General features: G+C 41.2%; 1 protein-coding gene across 13 annotated transcripts in view; it reads right to left on the reverse strand.

Moving 5' to 3' along the window:
• CACNA1G (calcium voltage-gated channel subunit alpha1 G) overlaps positions 1 to 24,907 on the reverse strand; it is a 333,398-nt gene that overhangs the window by 70,180 nt on the left and 238,311 nt on the right. For 11 of the 13 annotated variants that reach the window (XM_081850628.1, XM_081850622.1, XM_081850626.1 and 8 more), the window contains exons 14-19: positions 22,358 to 22,426; positions 17,581 to 17,671; positions 16,694 to 16,878; positions 16,055 to 16,501; positions 9,138 to 9,238; positions 7,211 to 7,334 (exon numbers count right to left, since the gene is read on the reverse strand). In XM_081850628.1, the coding sequence (XP_081706754.1) occupies positions 7,211 to 7,334; positions 9,138 to 9,238; positions 16,055 to 16,501; positions 16,694 to 16,878; positions 17,581 to 17,671; positions 22,358 to 22,426 (1,017 nt within the window). The remainder of the gene's footprint in view (positions 1 to 7,210; positions 7,335 to 9,137; positions 9,239 to 16,054; positions 16,502 to 16,693; positions 16,879 to 17,580; positions 17,672 to 22,357; positions 22,427 to 24,907) is intronic. The other 2 variants (XM_081850631.1, XM_081850629.1) reach the window with 1 other exon arrangement.

Below are 24,907 nucleotides of genomic sequence, written 5' to 3' on the forward strand. Positions count from 1 at the left end.
CTAATTTATGGGAAATTATAGGAGTACAGTGGTATCTCGGGTTACATACGCTTCAGGTTACAGACTCCGATAACCCAGAAATAGTACCTCGGGTTAAGAACTTTGCTTCAGGATGAGAACAGAAATCGCACAGCAACAGCAGCGGGAGGTCCCATTAGCTAAAGTGGTGCTTCAGGTTAAGAACAGTTTCAGGATAAGAACGGACCTCCAGAATGAATTAAGTACTTAACCTGAGGTACCACTGTAATATGAAATGAAACAAATAAAAACAATGCAAGTTTCAAGCAGTATCAACCCAGGGTCCACACTTGGGTTACCTTTGAGCACATTAGGCCAACCTACTCATTTCCAGCAATGTACACAGCTGAACCTCAATTAGCAATGAACACAGAAACAAACCTCGTCCTTTTTCTAATTCAGTCTTCCTCAAACCTGGTACCCTCCAGATGTTTTGGATTCCAACTCTCTCTTCCACGGTAGCCAGCATGGTAAGATGTGATGGGAACTGAACTTCAAAACATTAGGAAGGCACCAGGTAGGGGAAGGCTGATATAGCTGCCTAAAGTTGTCTGTGACCTTCAGGGGAATTATATATATCCCTCTTGGTGGTCTCTACCTCCCCAGTGCGAAATGCTGAACCCTGAATATTCGGAAACAGGATAGTACCAAAAGCTATTACTTATGTAAGGTACACCTTAATGGCCATGTTGGTATTGGGAAACTCCACAGCAACCAAAATTTGTTAGCATTTAGCTATTACATACCACTGCATTACAGTCCTTATCTAATTCATTTTTCATAAAAACCTCCAGTCATTGTGCTCCACATTTTCCCAAAGGGTACCTGTGGGAAATCTAAGCCTAACCTGACATCCCTATAGCTTAGCCAAAGTCCATAGGTTCCCCAGGGGTGGCTAAGGATCCTCTCTGGATCACATTTACAAATGATCACAGAAGTAGCCAGTGGAAAAGAGACTTTGCAATGATAATAATTAAAGACATCACACTTCAGACTAATCTCTTTGCAAGCTCTGATTATGCTGAGGAAGAAGACGAGGCCTCTAAGATAAGAATGCTGTTCAAAACTCAAAACATGATAGATCGTAATGTGTGGAGAATGACTCGGGAATCAGTTAATAGCCACTTTTCCAGACTGGCCTCTGTAATTAATCAAATCTTGCAGGTGACCACACAAGTTTCTTCACCAGGAAAACATTCCCTGCCTTCTTCGGAGTACTGCACAAAAGATGGGTCTCTACAAGGTCAGCAAGCATGCCATGCAGACGAGCTGCTGGAGGACTGGATAAGGTCCTGCTTTAAGGGCTGCAGATAAAATATTAATAGCAGTCAGAAAAGGTGTGGAATATTAGACTCCTTCGCGTGAAGCATGCAGCAATTTTAGAGTGTAATCTCTGCAGACCACAGAGAGAATTCTCAGAAAGGGATTGCACATTGTCTGGAGGCAGTGCTCCCTCCCTCCCCCACTGCGGTGACAGGCTGGCTGGATCTGGGACAGCAAGAGAACCGGCTTGAGGCGGTTAGAAAATCCACATCTCTGGAAGGCAAAGAATAATTGTTAGAGACGACTGAAGCTCAAGTAATATCTATTTTGGTTTCTAGGCAAGAAGTCTGTTCCATGGAGAAGTTAGTATATGAGCCTTGACTCCCTTTAGGGGTTTTTACACTGTCCCCCACTCCCAATACCAAGGTAGAGGACTACTGAAATCCTTTGTAAGCCCATGATTCATGGTCCAGCTCTCTTCTATCCTGTCTGAGTTGGTCACTTTTAATCCAAAATTTATTCAGTTTTCTCACACTTGAATTCAAAGACTATCCTTCTGCACATAAGAAGAGCCATGCTGGTCTACACGTATAACACAAGAAGAGGCCCGTCTAGACCAGCATCCTGTTCTTACAGTGGCCATTAAAATGCCTACAGGAAGTCAGACCCTCAGTGAAACAGCGATCTCCCAACTTGTACTATCCAGTAGCACTGCTTTCAACAGTGGAGACCCAACATAGCCATCATGGCTAGTAGCCATGGAAAGCCTTATCCTCCATGAACTTGAGAACAACTTCTGAGCAAAAGCTTCAGCTGCTTCTCTGTTCCTCAGCTTCAGGGGCATGTCTTTCTCCACCCCACCCCGTTTCCCATTTAATCTTCCTGGTTGCTCTACTTGACACTTCTGATCAAAACCACCCCAGCCCCACTTCAAAATCTTTTCCCATGCCCATCTTTTATCCTTACGTTTCCCATGGCCCCCAGACCTAAGCCCTTGCTCAGGAGGGGAAGTCACACCCACTGAAATTCCCTCTTCTCCACAACCACTGAAGCTGCAGGAGCCACACACACCCCTGTCCTCTTTTGTACCTGGGCCACCTTATCCCCCCCCCCCCGAAATAAAAAAGCCAGTTAAAAGACCTCTGTTCAGTAGTGGATGGAGGGCTGGGGCAATGGCACCCACCTGGCCTCCAGCTGCCCTCATAGCTTCTGCATACCAGGACAGAGATGGGGAGGGACAAAGTGGTTGTGAGGTTGGCACAGTGTGAATAATACGGTGGGAACACCAGATTGATTCCACCAGTGCATCTGCACCATGCTGACCTCACCAATGCCTCATCCCTGCTGCTTTCAGTCCTGGTATATAGCAGTGATATGGGCGGCTGGAGGCCAGGTCAGCACTGCTGTCCCACTTCACTGCCCGCTGCTGCCTGTTTGATATTAAGTGGTTTCTTCTGAATTCTGTGTGCTGGCAGGCACCATTTTGAAATCCTATGACTATTTACTCTTAAAACGGCTAATTCTTTCATAGGTCCTGCATGCAAAGAACAATTGCTAAATTCAACCAAACCAGATGTGAGTTTGTTTCCTAATAAACTCCCTGACAACATGCAATAGAGGGATTTTTTTTTTTTTTAAGAAAAGCATCTGAAAGTTAATAATGGCCCACAAGCTCAAAATAGCTCTCGCCCTATCCAAATCACTCATGTAAGAATTGTTTTATAAAGCAAGTTAATGGAGAACAGTGTCAATGATTGCTTGCTCATTAAAAGAGCGTTTTTACTTTAATAGTTGGAAAGGGATTCATGTGAAGCCCCATTTGACAAAAGTTTGAAAACTCCCAGCCTTAATGAAGAGCACGTTTTATTAACTAACTAACACACATGTTCAGTTTCTGTGGGTGGGGGGAGGGGAAGTAAAAAGAAAGAAAAGAAAAAGCAGAAACTTAAATTTGTTTTCATGCCACAGTTTTATGTGGGTCACGCAATCATTTAAAACAAAATTATGTGCTTTACCAGTTATGGAAATCTTAGTCGGTGTGAAGTGGCTAAGCTACAAAGGCACACATCTGGAGGTAGTTCCTTGAAATCTATGGGATGCAGATTTTGTGACCCAGAAAAGAGAGAACTTTAGCGGAACACAGGGTGGAATTGCTTCAAAATGCTGTAGTGCTCCTAATTAGGATTACAGCCGCTCTGTTCCATTCTATTCTCCCTTCCCACTGTCTGCCCACCCCACTCCGGTCAGCATTCTGTGCTCACTGCGCATGCTGCTGAGTCTTCAGAGTCTTCACTCCCTTTAAATATTTTTGTACTACTGCAAGCTTTTGGTTTTCTCCTCACCAATCCTGCTGATAACTTCCCTCCTGTGTGTGAGCTGAGCAGTGCTGTTTTGGCTCCATAAGGAATGATGCGCACAGCCTTAACACTGGAATGTCTTGGGTCTGAAAGCTTGATCTCCAGGGTAGGACTAGTTTTTGATGCAGCTGCTTCTAATGACTAACTGCAACGTGTTTTTGAAATGACAGCCTTTGTGGTAGCTTCATCAACATGGGTTGTAGGGCTGGCCCTATCATTAGGCAGGGTGAGGCAACTGCCTAAGGTGGCAGCTGCCCTGGGGAAGCATTATCATCTTGTGACTTTCCTTCCTGAGCCTCGAGCCATTTTGTTCGGTTGCTACATGACCTGTTCTGGACCAGCTACTCTGCCATGCTACTCTCCAGTGTGGTAGTAGATGTTATCTGGTCACCAGTGTTAAAAGTAAGATTCAACAATCAATTTATCTGGCTTTTGGTTGTGGAATTGGGAGGGGCACCATCTTATCCTTTGCTCCAGGTAGCAAAATATCTGGCCCTGGTGGTTTGGGTATGAAAACCGAAAATTTATTTTAACCTCTTGCTTGTTTTGTAACACCAGCTGGACTCCTAACAGACATTCGTCCATGACAATAAAACCTTTCATTTGTTCATCAGCCAAACATGCCGTTAAGTTGTATGGATGGCTTCAATTCCAAACCCAGAAATTTCAGTTGCCGGTACTTTGACTTTAAAGCATTTCAATAACTAAAACTGTCATTTCATATTCAAATTTAATAGAACTCCAGAGCATTCAAATAGGTGCATTTAATTTCAATGGATTTGACCATTTGAAAAATACTCTTTGCTTTCAGCTCTCATTTTAAGCTAAGGGAAGATGATTCTAGAGGGGTGCAGCCTGAATAGCATTTGACAATGTTACAGAAGCCCCCCAACGGTTGTGTGTTTTGTTTATCAGCCCCTCTTTTTGCCTCTCTGAAGCTGCAGATCCTAAGCATGCTCACCAGGATGCAATCCCATTGAATTCAGTGGGGCGTATGTCCAAGCAAACATGCATAGGATGAGGTGGTAAGAAACTGAAATAAAATAATAGAACTGTCAGTTTAATGTGCTTTATCTGGTTAGAATCTGATTGACAGACACTGTTGCTATGAAGATCTGTTTGAAAAAAAACAAACCCAATTATGCAAATCTATCAAAACAAATGTTGCAGGGAACCAGAATGAAGATGTTTGTTCCTATCAAAACAAAGAGGAGAAAAAGAAGTGCAAAAAAGAGCTATTCCTTTCATTCCTTCGTGCTGTGCCCCCCAATAAATGCCAATGCAGAACAGATGGAAAGGACCAAAACCCAACATTACACCAAGAAAGCAAAAGCGTTTGAATGTTTATTGAAGAAGAAAACTGTGACAGATGCCATAGTTGTGTCAAGTATTAAAACAAGCTGATTCTGCCTTGGGAAATAGGATGCCAAAAAAGAAAAAAGGGGGTTTCTTACTTTGATGTCTTTGGCACATGGCTGTTGCTCTTGGATATTGCAGAGTGGAATAAAAGACAGCTTGACGGGGCAAAAGCAAGGAAAGCCCCTTTGCACCCACTGCTGGGAAGGGGCATTTATTGCTCAAAGTAACAACATGCAGGTGAAGAACTAAAAAAAGAATAAGCCACAGCCAGCGATAAACTGATGAGACCTTGTCTTCTGTTATAAACTACAATGCTTAAACCCAAGAGCAGAGCATGGCAGCAGGACAAGCAGCAGCAAATTCCACATAAATGCAAATCTGGAGGTCAGCTGTGCATCTGTAATGGCCAGATGTGCCAGGCAGTCGACGAACAGGATTTGCCAAGGTGGGAATTGAAGGCAGTTTTGCCTTAACACTGAAAGTATAAGTTTGGTGCTGATTACAGATAGGTAGCCGTGTTGGTCTGCCATGGTCAAAACAAAATAAAAAAATTCCTTCCAGTAGCACCTTAAAGACCAACTGAGTTAGTTCTAGGTATGAGCTTTCGTGTGCATGCACACTTCTTCAGATACACTGAAACAGAAGTCACCGGACCTTTCTATATGAAGAAGTGTGCATGCACACGAAAGCTCATACCTAGAACTAACTCAGTTGGTCTTTAAGGTGCTACTGGAAGGAATTTTTTTATTTTGTTTTGGTGCTGATGTTGCTTAGATACTAGCACTGCTTGTGTGCTTGCTTCTGTGACCCCATAATGCCTGTTCAAATATGTACATTTGTACGGTGAGGGGTGGAAACATATTATTAGGATGACACAATGTCTCTAGCCCCCTCTCCTCCTAAAAAAGCTTATCTTAGGAAGGCTGCCATGAATTTCTCAACACGTGGAGGAATTGCAGAAGTGAAGCAAAGTATGAGTATTTGAAAACACTCATCCCTTTAGATGTGTGAAGCAGTCATATTAGAAGGGCAACAAAGAGTCTTGTGCATTGAAGACCGATACATTTTTATTACAGCAAATGATTCCGTGAACTAGAACCCACCTCATCAGATGCATGGAGTGTAATCTTTATTTTGATTCATTGATTCATTCAATAAATTTAAATTATGTCCTTTGTCATAAACAATGAAGTTATCAAATAACTATTCTGAATTTAATTAAGTCAATAATGAAATATTAATAAATATTTATTATGTAGCTACAAAAACTGCAAAACACAATGTGTTAGAACTAGTACAAAAATCTATCCTAAGCCAACAGCAGAAAGCAGTTCTGCCATTACAGTTGGGCAACACTGATCAACCACTGCCAAGTGCCCTGGTGAAGAGATAGGTCTTCATTTGGCATCAAATTCCATACAAAGTAGACACCAGATACATTTCTGATGGGAGGGAGTTTCATATAGGTTGGGTGCCACTACAGAAAAGGCCCTATCTTGAGTTGCTGTCTTATATACCAATATATATGGATGTCCAAAAAGGTCTCTCCTACAGATTTCATGGCCAAAGCATGTTCATAAAGGAAGAGGCACTCCTTTACATTAGGTATGTAATTATATATACACACACTGCATAAAGGGGAAAATATGTAAATAACTAAGTTAAAGTTGGAGACATATGGCAATAGAATGCAGAAAGCACTTTCTGTGACAATTCAATCAGAGTGATGCATCCAATGAAGTGGGCTCTAGTCAGTGAAAGATTATGAAAAGGAAAAAAAGGGCTTTATGGTGCCACAAGCCTCTTAAGGTTGCATAAAGCAAAATTCTGAAAGTGATGTTGAAAAAGAAAGTTTTCTCCTTGAGGAACTGTATTCATTCTTCCAGTGTTACTTTTTCATGATGTTACAAAAGCTACAGGGAAACTGCAGTGGCCTTCAGGCTGTTCATGAAATAGGATCATCTCTAGATCACCAAAGAGAGAGGGTGTGCTGAGGTGATTGCCCACAGATGCTTTGATCTCTTGGTAAAACTAGTACAAGACCCAGTATTTTTACTTAAATCACCTTTAACCAGCTGAGATTAGCCCCCTCCCAACACCATGGCTAAAGAGATTGAAGGCAAGAACAGACATTGCTAAGAATACAACATCAGCTTGATCTGATCAGCTAGGTGGTAACCATCAGGAAGCAATGAGGCTTGGTGACTACTCACAGCACTGTGTGGCTCAATTTTGGGACGTTCCATTGCAATGGTGATGCAGTTCAGAAAGATGATTACCAAGACGACATGATCAAACATCTTGTGAGTAATTATTTTATTGCATATCACACGGAATCTAGGAAAGGGAAGAGGAAAAGAAGACTTAGGAATTACCGGTAGTTGTCATCACAAGCCTTAAGCATGCAGACTGCCATTTCTTTCTAAACCAAATGTCTGAAACAATCCCTTCTCCCCCAACCCCCACTCTTGGGAAACTGAATCCCCACCCTTACACATTTCTTTCATTAGAATATAACTGCAGATATTTCAAATGGTTCAGGAACAGAGATTTGTTGGCATAATTCTTCTCTCAAACTTTTCCCAGCAAAGCTTATTTCAAGGCATCTCACTCTCAGAAAGATCTTCTGTTGGGAACATCACCCTTTTTTTTTTTTAGTTGTTTGTTATATGTTATTATTATCCCAAAATTACATGCCTGAGAAAACTGCTAGTGTGCCACAAGGAATGTACCAATCAATCAGTCAATGAATCAATGAATAGCTCTTGTGAGTTCATAGAGGAGGCTGTCTGCTGTGGCTCTGTACAGTTCACCACTATCGCCTGGACTCCCTTCTACTTGGCCTCCGCTGGAGATGGCTAATCAGTTTGGCAGTGATTCTGCATTGGGTGCAATAGGATTCTTAATGAGCTCCTGATGTGTAGTGTGTGCTGCTGAATGACTTACTGCAGAAGAGGCTGCCCACTGTGTGCCTGAATGCATCACTGCTCTAGACATGGCTGGTCAAAGACATGGCCAGATTAACCAACCATCCAGAAATGTTTTTGTGTGTGTCTGTTTCTTTTTTGTGTGTTTTCTGAGGTCAGGAAGTGTAAATCTTACCCTTACACATTCAAAAGCAAATCTTTCAGGTGTACAAGTGAAGATAGGGTAGCAACTGAGAGTATGAGAGGCCAATGGGGAAAGTAAAAATAAGGGGTGGTATTCAAACAATTATACTTACTGAAATCACATTAAAATCACTACTGCTACCAGTCCCAAAATGTATGGCTGATGCTACAGAGGTACTGTAGGGAGGAGACCTTGCATCTATCTAATGCAGAATTCCTTACTAGTTGACTTATAAAACAACAACACCGTGAGGGTTTATTGAGTAGAAAGCAGAAAATAGTCACACTTAAGATGGACTTGTTAATAGCAACTGCAGCAAAAATTATAATTATTTTTGTTAAAGCAAATGTTTTGGTCTGCAAACACTAATCCCTGCATGTAATCACTTTAGTTTCTCTTGCTGTTGTTTCTGGCTATATGAATGAATGTTAAAGGAACACACTCTTGCCAGAATGATCTACTCTGACAGGTAGGAGTTTTCCAGGGTCCCATCACTTGGTACCTGATCCTTTGAACTGGAGTTGCCAGAGATCAGGGCATCTTCCACATGTAAAACAAGTGCTCTACCTTTGAGCTAGAAGGCTAACTAACTCATTATGCCAGTGCAAGGATTTCTGCTTATACAATAGAAGTTCTCTGTTAGTGCCACAAACACTGCCCAAATCTGCTCTGGAGCGTTTGGAGAAACCTCAGAATCTATTTTGTTGCACAAGCAGAAATCCTTGCACTGTTGAAACAAGTATTAATTGGATACCACCCACTGCCCCTCCACAATGTTGTTAGCATTCACGGCCAGCAGCTAATGTTACACAATGTAATAATTGATTTCAAGAGGTGCTGGGTGCTGGCAGCCATTGGACATTAGCACAAGTTCAAATCTTTCAGCTGGCAACATTTTTTTCGGTTCCCCTTACAACTGTTAAGTCTGCGGGAATTCTACAACTGCCATGCTCTGCAAATATTTATTTGAGCACAGAATCCTGGAGCCCTGCCTGCCACAGCATTATCAATCACACTAAGTTGCCTTACTTAGACTGAGGAGCAAAGATGTAGATAGACCAGGAATCTCTTTCTTTGCACCAGGTGGGGAGGCGTGCCCTTATCCAAGCCTTCATACGGTCCTTTTTACTCTTAAAGAGAAAGAGAGAGAGACAAAAATTGAAAACACAATGAGACATCAATCAGCTCCTCCGAGTGGCTGCAGCAGCCATTCAAACTGTAATCTGTAACGAGGAAAACAGACAGGTGAAGAGCTCTTATGCTACTTTAATTCCCACCCTTGCCCATCAGCCCTGAAGATACCTTGCAGGCTGCAAGCTGGAGGCCGTCTCTGAATTGGACATCCTGGCCTTAAAACAAGGACTAAAACAATTAATCTGACTACACGGAGATGTCACTCATGCTGTGTTGCTCAAGAATGGATTAATGGTATCTTACAGTACAGGCAGGCTCCTCCACTTACAGAAGCAGCGTAAAGAGATGGGTGTCTGGCGGGGCATAGATTGAGAGAAATTTATTGTAGAGATATGCACTGCTGTGCACAGTATCAGCTTAAAAACCACTCCAGCACGGCAGCAGCACTTTAAAAGTAAGTCACTGGGTGGAAAATGCAGACATAGCAGCTAAGAAAGAATAAATATAATTGTCTCTCAATCTCAGATAGTATCAAAACTGTCAAGAAACAACTTGACAGGAAAAATAGAATGCAGCAAACATAAAGGCGGCAAGAAGGAATCTCTGGGGAAAGATTTTCTTTAATATAAGGCATTTTCTTTAATATACGATATGCTCCTCTGTGAGAGAAGAGTAACAAATAACCTAACCTACAAGAGTGGCTAGGTTTTACCTTTTCTCAGTGGATTGGTTTTCATGTTATATAAGGACAGATACTACAGGTAAGATATAGGGGGAGATTCCCACATGGGAAGTGATGGGAACAATAATTCTGTTTACAACTTGATCTTGGAGTTTACAAGCAATGTTCTCATGGGCACTCATTGAGCAGTTGACCAAATGCACCGAGGAGAAAATGACTGAATGAAATAATCAAGCCAAACAAAACTCTAATTTGCTCATGCTATTATGTGGGTCAGGTCACAAAGATGCAAAGCCACAGTCTGCTAGGAAAGCAAATTAAGGCACATGAGATGAAACCAATCATGTCGTTCCCAAGGGGACAATTGCAAAGATACAAGATATGTCAAATAATTTGAGCGTGTGGATATTAGTCACAATCTGGAAAATCCCTCCCTGTTTCCGATCTGAAAAGTCTAATTGTACATTGTTGTTTATTTGTCCATCCTTCCCCTGATATGCACGCAGTTGTATGAAATGAATTAGCATGTAAACAATGAAGTATTAAATGAATTTCCTGTCACTGGGAATTTATGATCTTCTCACATATTAGGAATGCAGGAAGCTGCCTTACACCGAGTCAGACCATTGGTCCATACAGTTCAGCACCGTCTACACTGACTGGCAGCTGATCTCCAGGGTTTCTGTCAGGGGGGACGGACGATGACACCCAGCCCTACCTGGAGATACCAGGGATTAAACCTTGAACCTTCTACATGCAAAACAGGTGCCCTACCAATGGGCTTTGGTCCTTTCCATCTAATGTCAGATATGTGGCTGGATCAGATGATGTCTGTCCCACACGCATGGTGGGGAATGAGAAGCAGGGAGTAAACCTGCTCCACCCCTTAAGATAGCTCCAGTCCTCCTTCAAAAGCTGGATAACCAGACATATTACCTACATGTCCCTATTTCCAACTCAGTCATAACTAAAGTTTTCCAATTATTCTCTCATTTTGATTTTCAAGTCAAAAGTTGTGCTTTCCTGAATAGAGGGGGGGGGGAGAGCAGAAATATAATGGATGGTGTAGAAATAATAATAATAATAATAATAATAATAAAGCTCTTAGTGTGTGAATTGTGAATGCTCACCTTTTATCAACCCGGTTCACTGCCATTAGTTCCCCTATCTGCTGCTGCTTTGGCACCGCATTTTTCTACTAATTATACAGCAGCAACATTTTCCTGGATCAGTAATATAGCAATTCTAGACAATGGGGGTTCATACAGAAAATGAGATGATGTCACACAGCATTTGACTAAGCCGGTCAAATTTGGCTGACATCACCAAGGGCATAAATTGTTAAATTCAGAGGGAGGGCAATGCTTTCTGAATAGCTGAGCACTTTTGAAGCAATTGTAAAACACACACACACACACACACACACACACACACACACACACTCTCACACACCATTTGACAATGGCAACAATATCCAGAAGGAGCAGTGAACTTTTTTTTTCCACTTCAGCGCTATTCATAATTGCTTAGCTCCTTCTATGAGTCTTAGCATTTCTTTAAAAAAAAAAATCAGAGGTGAGTTTCTTATATGGTCATTTGGTCAGTAAAAACTAGATCAGTCAGTATAATTGAATGGAATAAGTGAAAAAAATCTATTCTGCATTGTCATGACCACTGCTAGGACTCTCATTAGTCCCAGGTAATAGGTAGAAGAATGCCTATTGTAATGAAAATCCTCAGGGACAAACTGAACTAAGGAATGAGAACTACCTGTCAAGCAAGGTGAGAACAGTTCAGATAACAAGGACAAATTTATTCTTGATCCTTGCCTCTCTGTTCCACAGTTAAATCTATGTTTTGTTTAGAGAACATGTGAATCTCTTCTTTACTATAGTGAATCGCTCTGCTCCCCTCTCCTCTGCTCCCCTTCCCAATAGATTGATGGGCCACATCTACTGTGTATCACCTGATTCCCAAATACCAGCGGGAAAAAGCCTTAATTAGGCAGGGTTATTTAAAGATGTTATGTCCACAAGTCCTAGCTAGAAGGCTTCCCTCGAGACATCTAGTAACAGCTATAGCTTGGTCCAGATAATTTTGTAATCTGGATGGGTTCCAAAAGCATCTGCTATTCAAAGCATCGCTTGGTATTTATCTTGAGGCTTTGTAGTTAAATCAGAATGTGTCAGCAGCCTAGAATGCCCCTTTATATCTCCCTTTTGTCCAATTTTAATGCCAGAGATATTTTGAGTTTGTGTAATTGTTTCAAGCAAGTCAGTCAAAGGGCTTTGAGAAAAAGTCTGTGTGTGTTGGAGGGGGGCGGGGAGATTATTTCACTTTCCATACCGCCTGCTTAGTGGGAGAGGCTAAACGACTGGGCCAAATATTTGCTTATGCACGGTCTTCTTTTAGGGGCAAACTGAGACAAAGAAAGGTAACAAAATAAAATTTGAAATGAGAGTGTTGAGCTGGCCTAGAGGAAGCTGGTCTACATCTAGATTTTGCTGGGCTCCCCCCCCCCCCTTTCAAGAGAGTCCTTCTCCCCCATCCATAAGATTCTTTCTCTGCAGAGGCCAGAGATGGAGGCTTGCTTACAATCAGCTTGATTGCTTCTGAAGTTCACATTATGTTCAAAGAGATGGCTCAATTATGTTATTCTAATCACATCTACTTCAGAAGACACACCTGGTCGGTATGAATATAGATGTGGAAGAAAAGAACACTGTAACAAACACATTTGATAGTAAATATTATGAAGGGATTTTGTAATGTACAAATGCAAGCAGAGTCCCTGTGGATGCAGATGTGAATATATGTCTATCCAAGGACTACATTCCCTTTGATATCAACTGGTGTTTTACTTAGAAATGACGGTCGGGGTTTTAGAAAGGCGTCTCAGTGATTCCTTTAAGTAAGAGTATTGATAATCCCCTGATTGGGGGTGTCCAATGTTCTTAATGTATACTCAAGGCCAATGACACATAGGTTTCTGAAAAATGGGGAAAATGTATAAAAAGGAGGGAACAAGGAAAAGCTTACAGAAAAAAAGTGGCCGCTATTGTTTAACTTTCCAAGGTTAAGAACAAGTCCCAGAGCTTTGCAAAACCAACTGTTCAAAGACTTATGAAATTGATTTTTTTAAAGCAGCAATTTTCTACAACCTTGAATGCAAGAACTTAATACCAAAACAACCACAGGTTTTAATGGGTCACAGAAGTAAAGCTGGAAGTGGGATCCCAATGAACATGTAATGTCTGCTGATGGAATGGGTCCAAGTTTCTAAGTTTACAAAGATGCAAAGAAAAACCTTCATATGGGCAAGTAACCCAAGCTTTTTGTTTCACTCCAGTTGAGGTTTCCCTTGCAATGCAAATAATAGCTTCAGAGAGGTCATTTTTGTTTAGACTTAAGGCAGGAATAGAAAAAAGCTAGTTTCAGCTGCCAATGGTCCTGAAACTGCTCAAGCTTCCCCTCAGCTCATTTTTACATACCATAAAATGTGCATGTTGAATGCATTTGCACAGTTAAAATCATGTCTAGTTTGGCCTGCAGTCACCTAAGACTTTCATTGACTTAATCACTATAGGATGGCAATGGCTCAGGGTTTTGGTAAACCACAGTTAATCGTTAAACCACAATTTCTGGCTTAGTGTTATGTCAAAATTAGGGATCATGGTTTGCTATTTACTTACTGATTCTGATTAATTTGGAGCAAAACAAACCACAACCCCAACACTTAGCTTAGGATCCTGGTTTCTTTCTCCTATATGCTAGCAAGGAGGAGCAAAGCAGGCAATATTTACTATGGTTTACTGTGACATGCAGATGAGTCCCAGTGCAATTTTTACCTGAAGGTCCAGCTTCCTCCTTATTCAGTGGTGAAAGCAAAGTAAACACACGGAGAAGCCATCCTGACTGCCATACATTTGATGGGCTGCTACTCAAACCAAGACTTTAAGCATAGTGACACCAGCATTTTAGAATATATTTCCTATTGAAATTAAACAGGCACCTACAATTCTCACATTTTGTCCTTTAATGAAAAGGTTATTCTTCTGTCAAGCATTTTTAGAGAAATGATTTTATTCATTGTAGGTCACTTGACACTGTACTTTGTAATTTTATGATGCTATAGTGGATTTTTATTGTTTTGTTCATTTGTTTAATTTGGTACACACCATGATACATGCTAATCTCACACCTGGTATATGCAAACTGAGTTCCAACCTGCAATAACTAGACTCCTTCATAGGTTTGTTGACACCCTGTGACCAAATCGTTTTTGCTTCAAATCATTGGTTCATGCATAGCAGTTCTGCTTTTTGCATGTGTTCATTCCTGTTATAATTTCACCTTGCAAGATAGTCCCCCTCACTCATTCGCTGGTCCTATGTATGGGTGGATTATCTATTTACCCCCCTACTCACATGCACACACAACAAACTCATCTATTTCCACATCCTTAAGGATGCTTACAAAAAGCTCATGTCACGATCAATTTATTAGTCTTAAAGGAGCCACTAAACTTGTTAATTTTACAGCTATGTATCAACGCATCTACTTCTCTAGAATTTGTTTCTAATAGTTGCAGATGTTCATGTCATGTTTTTCACCTGTACTGCAGAGAAGAGATGGTCCCAAGAGTCCTTGTATGCCCCTCCAGGAGCCAAGGCTATACAAGGAACGATGTCTGCAGGTTTTGATTTGATTAGTCACATTCTGCATCTTCTGGGTGCCCAGAGGCCTTGTTCCTTCCTAATGGATGCTCTGTGCAATCTCTCTAACTGCACTTGATGGAGTTGAAGGAGATGCCTGTCAGCTTGCAGTTTACTTCTTTGGAATCAGCTGTACGTATGTGTTGTTCTGTGTGCTCAGGAGCTGCACCTGAATTTGCATAAGTCTGGCTGTATGCCCCTGTTCTAACTGTGGGTATTCATTGGCAAGCAGAGATACAGGGATAACTTAGCCTCATCAGTCTATCCAGCTCCAAACTGCAGCTGATTTTTCTCCTGTTTTACCCCCACCCGTTCCTTTTAACTAACGTTTTCTAAATGGCCTCCATGGCCTAGGAAAGAGCAACACTCATTAGAGTACTGCCTCTTTATAATTTGAGGCTAATAGGACAATTTCTCTCCTTCCTTAGGAATCTCTAAAGGGAATATATAGAAGCAGAAATCATCCACTTGAAACAGAGCACAGGATATAGCTCTGTCTCTGAAAGAAAGGGAAATCTCTCTCTCTCTCTCTCTCTCTCTCTCTCTCTCTCTCTCTCTCTCTGTCTCTCTCTCTCTCTCTCTCTCTCTTTTGGCTAACAATGCACACTGAATAGCTGAAGATAATCCACTTGCTAATGCTGGGCTTACCAGTCTGGGCTGGCTACCCATGAAGACCCACAGAAAATTCTGAATGACTTCTGAAAATTCTGAAGGAGTCTAAAGCAAGGGAACAGAAGGGCATGCAGGGCAAAATGACAAGATTTAGCTTCCCTTCCTCCCTCTGTGACTTCATGCTTCACAATACGCAGACATTGGGGTTGTGCTGGATAAAAACCACAACATGACAAACTCGCTCAGCAACCTGGTATGCCACAGCATTTCCCCTCACTCCACCACCTCCAATCCAGCCTCTACTTGGAGTGGAGGTGGATTTCTATAGGTCACTCCAGGGGGCTTCCTACTGGGATTGAGGGTGGGGGGAGCCACTGCTGTCAACAGGAGCTTCCCTCCCATAAGATAATTGCCTTATGGGGGGATTTTTACGGGGACCACATTGGATGAAGTGTTAAATAAGCCTCCACTCACTGCATGCTGCAGTCCCAATGAAAATTACGCCTTTCACAGATAGCGTTGTGTGCTACTCACTTAACATAATGTGTAATCAGGGCCTCGGATCTTGCGCACATCTTACATTGGGCTGCTATGGCTTCTCTTGATTAAACACTTTCACTTCCAGTGACTGAAGGAGACATGGCCCCCAATGGATTCCTTACTTGACAAACATGCATTCCAGTGATGTTTTGTGCTCATTAAAAAACAACACACCCAACAATTAAACAAAGAAAAAGCAGAACTTTCCCCTCTCTTCTAAACCCTTTGAAGCAAAGGGTCTAGACGTCCTGGCTCTCACTTACCAAGTTGCCTTCATCATCCATATCGTCACATTCAGGAAGCGGATCTTCCAAATGAATCTGCTGTATCAGAACTCTGGAGGTTGTTTTACCATTGCAATCTTGGTGCTCTGATGCGGAGGTGTGGCTACTGTGTATGCTGCTGGTCCGGTATAGAGAAGGCACCTGAAGGGTATCTTGGAAGTCAAAAGAGCCTTTGGTTTCCAGTGACTCAATGCGGTGAGGTATAGTGCCATTAATGCTCCCAGTCCGACTGGACTGCTCTTCATCAGAGCTTTCCCCTTCCTCTGAACTCTGCTTCCCATCCCCAGACAAAAGTGACTTGCGCTCTCCACTTTGGTGGCGACGTTTCAAGCTGGGAGCCCGCCCAATGCTGTTCCAGCTTGACCTGCGGCTGTTCCAGCTACCTCCGGCACTCCAAGGACTGTGTGGGGAACTCCGGGCGCTCACCTGGGGCAAAGCAGTGAAGAACAGGTAAGAAAACCAAGCCAGGTGCTAAACAATAACCACCTGGGGCCTGCACTCAATTAGCAAGGCCTCAAGCCATCAAACATCGCAGTAGGTGCTCTGGTATGTCACACCCTTGGAAACAACCGCTAAGACAAGAAACAAACAGCATGACAAGAAAGACAACTCATGTACCGGAGATTTGAGATCATATGTATTAGGATCCATGGAGATGCTACTAGCTCTTCGGGAATCATAGCCTTGAGCCGCTTCCCCATAGATGGCACTTTTCGGCATGGGCATTGGTGTAGCGGCGGTGTGGATGATGAGCGGAGGTGTTAAGCTCTTCTTTAGCTCTGGGTGGTCACAAAGAGCCATCACTGAGAAAAACAAAGGACATTTAAGTCATACACTAAGGGTGGAGGCACGTGAATGCATGTGTCAAGGTCCTGATGCCAATGTGATGCCATGTGCTTCTGATCTAAAGGGGTTTCTCCTCATCATCTCTTCCACCCTTGTATAATATGAGTTTCTCGTTTTTCTGTTTGTACACGTCTTGTACTCTACTCTTTCATTTACCTCTGATCACTTTTCCTAAATACACATGAATTACAAGTAGCAGTGCTCTGTTTCTTCCATTCCCATTGAGAGATACCAACAAGGCCAGTCTCCCTTTTCTGGTGGATAGTCTTTAACGGCACCTTTAAAGGTATGCAGCTTGGGCAGGAAGGAGCAACATAATGTACAGGAGGCTTCTCCAACCGGATGTCATGATGAGGTTGGACTACAATACCCATCGATCCCAGCTGATATACAGCAGTATCAAGTCTTCTTCCCTACACCCCCCCCCCACCATTGAGCTAATGGTCTGTAAGTCATGTATGAAATTTTTAAGGCCACCAAACAGGACTTTCCTTTCTGAATTCTTTTGATTACAATCATTCAATTATGTTCTCTTTTGAATCAAAATCACATTAGTTTAAAGTGAGACTATTCTGGAGTTAGACGTTCAAGAAAAACAACACCCGCTATTCATACTAAAATGAAAAACAGTTCTCCTTGAAGGAGCAGCAGCTACTTACAGGCTGGATTTGAGAAGTTCTTAAGCCCACAGTCTTCTTCCAGACTACGGGGGAAAAGCTCCCCTTCAGAATCAGATTTAGTAGCATCACCCTAGATCAAAACAAAGTGCTTTAGCAAGCAGGATGAAAAGCGATAGTTAACTCAGGATTCCCCTTCTGAATAAAAGGGTCCTTTCACCCAACAAGATATCCACTGTTCCACTGAAATTGTTACCACAATGGGACATCACCTTCCACAAAATGATGCATGCATATATTGATAGCACATCAATTCACTATGCAGCAATCCTTCAGGAAGGGCAGAGAGGCTACATTTGATTCAAAAGCAGCTAAAGACTTGAATGGGGCAGGAACAAACTGTTTAACCTCCATCAGTTGGAAACTCAGACCGAAACACAGCTACTGGTAAATGCTCTATTGACCAAGTAAAATTAGACTCTATTCTTAACTTACTTTCCTAGCTATTCAGATGAATTCCTCATACACCTACATTCACAGGAAGTCAAAATGCTTCTTGCTGAAATTGATTTTTTAAATAAGATGTTTGCAAATTGCATTGAGACATATACATGGAAGGCGATTCACTAATTATTATCATTATTGATAATATACAAAATAATCAAGATTTTAACCAGGAATCTGAAAATGTACCTTGGTGATTACAGTGGGTAAGGGAATACGGGTGACGATACTGGAAAATGGGAATATATAGAAGAAAGTCCAACTAAGTGGCCAGCCTCTAATCTGATTGCTGCATGCAGCTTTTTCAAAAATAGTTAACAATACAAAAATCTGCAGTCAAAACCTTTTTGGGAGGACACTTTCTATTGTTTAGCTATCCTTTGGGAGGAAGGGTAGAATACAAGTTCAATAATAAAGATAGACTTTTACGAAATTTAGACTGGTACAATCTATTGATTAGTAGTGTGAATTCATTTATTTGAATGGCTTGAAGAAAATATATATATCCTATCTGGTTGCCAATGAAGAGCAGTGACATGGGGCTACATGACTGAAATGGTAAGCTCTGGATCACTTGGTTATGGACAACAGGGTTTTACCACTTGGGCAAGTCCTGTCTAACAAATTAGAAGCTTGAAGCTGACAAAAAGCTTGTCCCTATTAGAGGATGGCCTAGAGCGTCTTCCAATTCCATGTTAAATAATTCACTTGCTCATTAGCCTCTGCCATTTGCTTCACTGATAGGTTTCTAAGATCAGGCATCATAAACAAAGGGCCCTCAATACCTTCCCCTTCAGTCCTCTGATCCAATTCACTGGCACATGTGGTGGTAGATGGGAGAGTGTTATAACCCAAAAATATAAGCCAGGAATAGCATATACAATAATTATTCCAGTCTGATTTCCTGAAGAAATCATAATTCCAGAGAAGAGTAGTCTCCAGGGAGTTTGATGTGGTCAGTGGAAGAAGTTGATGCAGCGATAACAGAGAAGCCAAGCAAATTTTTACTTTCCCAATTTTCTAGCTAAAGTAAGGCAACTACCACAGCAAAGTACAACAAAGTCTACATTGCTGTTCTAAAAAGCCTTGGCTCACCCTGATGACATTTGGTGCTTGGGCAAAACATGAAAAGCAGAATGGGCAGTAGTTGGGAAGATAATGCTAAATGGCTGGCTTTTGAAAACAATTTTTGCCTGATTAAAGAGTACAGGACACATCATCAACATAAATGACCTTTATTTTCTCTAATTAAGTGCCTGTGTCTGTTTATCTATGTAGCTGAGCACATAACATATTTTTTCTCCAATCAAGCTTTGAACTTTTTCTCAAAGATGCTTCTTCATCAAAATAGAGAGTGCACATAAACACAAAATCCTGCATCTTCACCAGGTCTGTATGTAGGGCATCAGGTCTATTTAGAAATACTCAGGCTCCCCCTATTATGGTAGGTGAGGATTGCTGAGGAATGTATTCCGTTAAAAGGGACTTAAACTAATTAGTTTTTTTGTGACACAGAATCAACCTGACTTCTCTTGGAAAGTTTCCCAACAATATACTAAAGATGAACTGATTTATTTAAGACAATAATTAAAACAAGATTAGAAGCAGTAATCTATTAATCTCCACAATTAATGGATCAATTCATTAGTGGTTTAGACATGATTTAACCATGCTTTCACAGATAACAAGAGGCATAGCAATAGGGAAGGGCAGGGTGATGTTTCTTACTTGATCAAATGCTTATTACTTTAAGTCAGGGCAGGGTGGTGAATCTCAAACCTTTCAGATTTTGTTGGGCTTTAATTCACATCAGCCCTAGCTAGCATGGCCAATAGTCAGCGATAATGGGAGCTTTACCTCTCCCCCCTTTTTTCTTTACTCTGTAGCCTTCTGGTAACTTCCAGAGGGCTACAGGTTCTCCATCCCCAGTTTAAATGCAGAAGTATCACAAAGCTTCATGATCAACTGATCTCTTAACACCAAAAGAATTTGGTCCAGCATAAGGTATCATCTTTTATCTATTTTGTATCTCTTGAGATTTAAAGCGTGGAGTCTAAACTGAAGCTGCCCCCTGTTGAGATGATGCCCAGAATTAATAGCATTGCTGTAAAATAGCTGCATTGCTTCTTTCAATCAGCCAATGCATTAAATACGTTTCCTCAACAGTAAATTATTATGCTATTTAGTGGAGATAAATGGCTCACTTAATTATCCCTAAAAGGTCAGTTGTGTTTATATGCTTCAAAATGAATATGATACAGGAGTATGATGGACTGGGTTTAAACCTGGGAAACTCCTGAAATAACTCCATGGGGGGGTTTCTTCAGTTTCGCAGTCCATTTTTCTGCAATTCCAATTTCTCACTAATGCTTCAAACAAAAATGAGAGAAATTCCTGTTCAGATATGTGCCTTTATAAGACTTGCTGCTTCAGAAAAATAAAGTGTTTTCGATGAGGAAATGTGCCAAAGCACGTTATGACATTAAATAAAATATCACATGGCAAGCAACTATGTTAGCACAAATGTCCAGAGCCAAACTACTATGTATGTGGGAAAGTATGAATAAAAGAGAGGTTAATTAATTAACTACTTGGTGGTTTTTAGAGTGAAGCTGGATTAAGATCCTCAGATTGAAATTTGTTATATCTTTTCATGATTTAGTTTGAGTTCCTAAAAATATAAATAAAGAACAGGGGGGAGATACTTTTATCCTCCAGCCCTGCAGCACCAAACCCCATGTTTTCTTTGAAATAAAGCACCCCTGCCAAATAATATACCAGCACCTTTGTCAGTACACTAAGCACTAAGTTTAGCCACAGAGAAGCATCACCCACCAGGGCTCCAATAGAAATTACCTGTTTTTGCACTCCCAGTTTGCCTTTCTGGATGAAAAAGGCATCGTATGAGTGAATGCAGAATTTAAATCTTTTTTTCCTAGAAGCACAAGTACTTTGAGATGGCCTACAGGGTATTAGAGATATACAAATGTAGGGGAAGCAGTATCTGGCTATAACACAAGAGGCTTTTCATCTAAATAAAAGCTGCTGCTTCCAATGCTGAATGGAAATGGAGAAAAAATGGGAAAGGATAGACACATGGCAGGAATAGGCTATGGAAAGGGAAGCACAATTTATGAAGTGCTTGATTTCATGGAAATAAATGGAGCCTTGTAGACCTTTAGTATGTCAACATTTGACATAGCTTTTGTGTCATCATTCTGGGTTGTTGTTTTTTTAATATAAAGAAAACATTGTTAGCATACAGAACATTGTTAGGATTTAGGTCCATCAGCACATCATAACTCTACGAAAGAGTAGGAGTATAAAAACTTTTTTTGACCTTTCCTACATACCCTAGACTGGGGGATTTTGCTCAGAGATTATTGCCCAAGTTATCTGCAGTTTTGTTTTTTGTTTTAAAGACACCAGCATTTATTGCAGCTGCCTCGATTTTAGCACTGACTTTTCCAGAACAGAGTTGTCTCACACATGAGCATCCACAAAACGTGCTTGATTTTAGGTCTCTTCTGTCTTTGAGGGGTTTCTTTAATCTCTCTCTCTCTCTCTTTTAACAAGAACTGGGTGTGGTATGCAAAGCAGTTAACAGCCTGTTTGTAAACCCTGTGCAAGGTCAAGAATATGCTGAAAACAATATGGGTCACGTTATCTTAGAATTCACTTTAATCCAATGGGGAGTCTCTCAGTGACTTGAATGGTCTCTGGGCCTAAGCTAGTACAGCCCTGCCATTGGTAGTAAGTAGATAAAACAATTTTATATTGAGAAAGTAGATATAACAATTTGTATCTCTCCATGAACATGAAACCAATCTACATGCATAAGGGCAAGTGCATTAGCGTAGTAAATGCAAGCAAATCCCAGTGATCCCAACGGAAATCAAAACCTGGATCCATGGAGTAACAGGCAGCATTTTGCTCAAGCATATCTAGGGCTTGGAGAGCACTGGCCAAGGCATGAAACTGAACTTCCATATGCAAATATTATTTTAAATGGCATCTATCTTTTAGGGAGAAACCAGAAACTTGTGAAGAAAAATCTCACTAGGGAGGAAGGAAGGAATCCAAAACAGGTTCTCAATTATTAAGGGGACTCTGTTAATTCCCTCAAAGAAGGAAGAGACTTTAAATCAAGGCTAACTTGACAACAACAACAAGTCCAAAACCAAACAGCTACCATGATGAGAACAGTGGCAATGATGTGATTGTTCACCACAGAGGGAGAGAATGAGAGAAAAAGAGAGAGAGAGAGACAACTATCAGACGAAGTTTGGGGTGTTCATGCCAAGGTCTTACATACCACTGACGAGTCGACAGGCAGCTGAATACAGCTTAACTGCCTACTCGCTGCTTCCCGTTTGGTGATTTCCTGAAGTAAAAATGAGGAAGGAGGGTGAGGAAAGGGGCAGGGAAGGAAGGGAAGGCGGGTTTACAGGTTTTACAAATTTCAACATCAAAATTGAGAGAGTGGATCAAAGGGGGAACGATATCGGTATAAAAAGGATGGAAACAAAAAGGGAAAAGTGAGAGAAAAGGGAAGGCACCCATTGGGGTCAATTTCGTATCAAGGAGAAGCAGTGGAACAGGTCAGACTACACCTGTCATCTGATGCCTTCATATTTGCTCTGTACAAAGGATAGTTCAAGCTGTTGAACATCCTTCATGGGGGGGGGGAATCAACCTTACCTTCAAATTAAGAGTTCCAAAGAATTCTTCTTTCATTTATTGCTTGTTTGTATATAGCACAGTATTAACAGTAATGCATTTTTATATCTGTTTCATAAGATCAAGTGTGTTTCTCAAGCAGAAGCCCCCACCTCCACTCCCCAATGCCACATAGTAAACCACCTTTAAGGTTTTGATATAGAAAGGGGTATGTGTCTGCTGTTCAAGGGGGAGAAAATATGTTGGAAATAATCAGTCTGTTGTACAAAAAGGCAAGGTTTTCATGCAAGTTTCAATTTGTTAGCTAAGGATTTAATTTTCTCTTGCCTGCCATATTTGGTGACAGTACGGTTAATTTCCAGGGTAATGATGTCAGTAAATTAGAACCAATTGAAAGGATGACTGGTCAAAAATTTGGACCTAAGCAGAATAGTAAAATATACATATATCAGCTGCTCAATTTAAACTATTATCAAACTCACTTGCAGAAAGGAAAGCACAAGGATAAGCCAGAAAATGCTAAAATGTGGGGGGTTTTTTAAAGGACAATTTTGTGATAGAAGTGTGTTTTAAGTATAAGGCATGGCCAACCCATTCCAAAAGCGCTACCAAGAGATGATTGTAAAATAGCTCATAATTTCCTTCCTCCTTTCTCAGGCTCTGTTCCCACACATAGTTTAGGCACGGTATGACTACTATTATGAATCTTAATTATTTACACACAGCTACCATTCCCTTGCTCATAGGTTGTTTTGTGGTAGGGTACAAGTTCGAAGAATAACTGACACAAAAGAGGGATATGAGATGAGCCAGCCACTAAGGATTGCCTGAGACAAGCGCAGAAACTGTAGGTAACATGAAAAGATTACCAATGGAATAATATGCTTCATAGATAATATTATCATGAAGTCCCTCAGGAGAGAAGCTTTATCTCCGACAGAAAGCTCTCTCACCAGAAGCCAATGTCCCCCCCCCCCCGATATATCCCCCAGGGTACAGACCTGACAGCTCAGTCAGTAATTTTTGCATTACCAGCTCTGTCAAACAGAGTCGCACTCCTCTTATTGCACAACTTACAACTGCTTCAAATTCAGACACAAAATTCAGACTGAGCATAAATAAATAAATAAGCCACTTGCAAGCTGCAGGGAACGTGTTATGTGTGCATCTTGCATGAGGCACCAGCTAGGCTTATGTTTTAAAGTTTGTGTGTGTGTATGTGTGTTTTAGAGCAGCCCCATTCTTTTGTATGTTTGCCTGCTGCTTAGCAACGAAAGGGTCCTGCACAGTCAGCCACTAAAATTAACAAAGTGTTTCCAGAGTTGAAGAAAGGCACTTGAGGATCACAAAGATAAAACCAACCGCAACATCGAGAGAAGTTTTCAGAGAGAAATCTCAAATAAGTGGGTGGGTTGGGGCACTTAAAGGAGCAAAAAGTATTTGAGCTTTTTTTTTTTAAAAAAAAAAGGTTCACGTGACAAGACAGCAGTAAACCTTGCTACTTTATTTGAAAGAGGGTTACTTGTATGCAAAGCACGTTGTAAGGAAGGAAAAGAACGATTGAAACTTGAAGGCTGTTTGATTTGTTTTTAAATAGAATAAAAATTAAGAAAGAAGGAAACATCCTAAATCTGTGTAAGAATTCATAGAGTTTTGCTGACTCACTTCAGGGGCCATCCTGACCACAAAGAAATAGCAAATCTGTTTGTGTTCTGTACATGTCCTTTCATGGGCGTAGCCAGTATTTTTTTTGGGGGGGGGGAGAGAACCTCAGATTTGTTTTTATTTTGACTGATTTAGGGGGGCAACTGCCCCCAGGCTACACTCATGTGTCCTTTAGACATAAGGGTACCATCTGGGCTTTTTTTCCAGCTGCAATTCACTGGAACTCAGTTTTGGCACCTCTCAGGTGGGTGCCATTGCCATTAGAAGAGAACAAAGGAGGTGTTCATGGTGATTTCTGGCATCTCTTTTTCTAGAAAATAGTACTGGGCACCATATTAATTTCAGGCCATTCATACCAAACCAACAGCAAACGTTCATACCAAACCAAACCAGTAACTAGCAGCAAGAGACATTCTAGGCAGGTAGACTTGCTAGGACCAACACACTCAAGAGTAAAGAATCCTGTAACCATTTGGGCAAGAGCCAGGAGGTGGTTGTGCATTTACTGCCTGAAGTGTGA

This window comes from Podarcis erhardii (assembly GCF_964252035.2).
Source record: "Podarcis erhardii genome assembly, chromosome: 2".
Taxonomy (NCBI): Eukaryota; Metazoa; Chordata; class Lepidosauria; order Squamata; family Lacertidae; genus Podarcis; species Podarcis erhardii.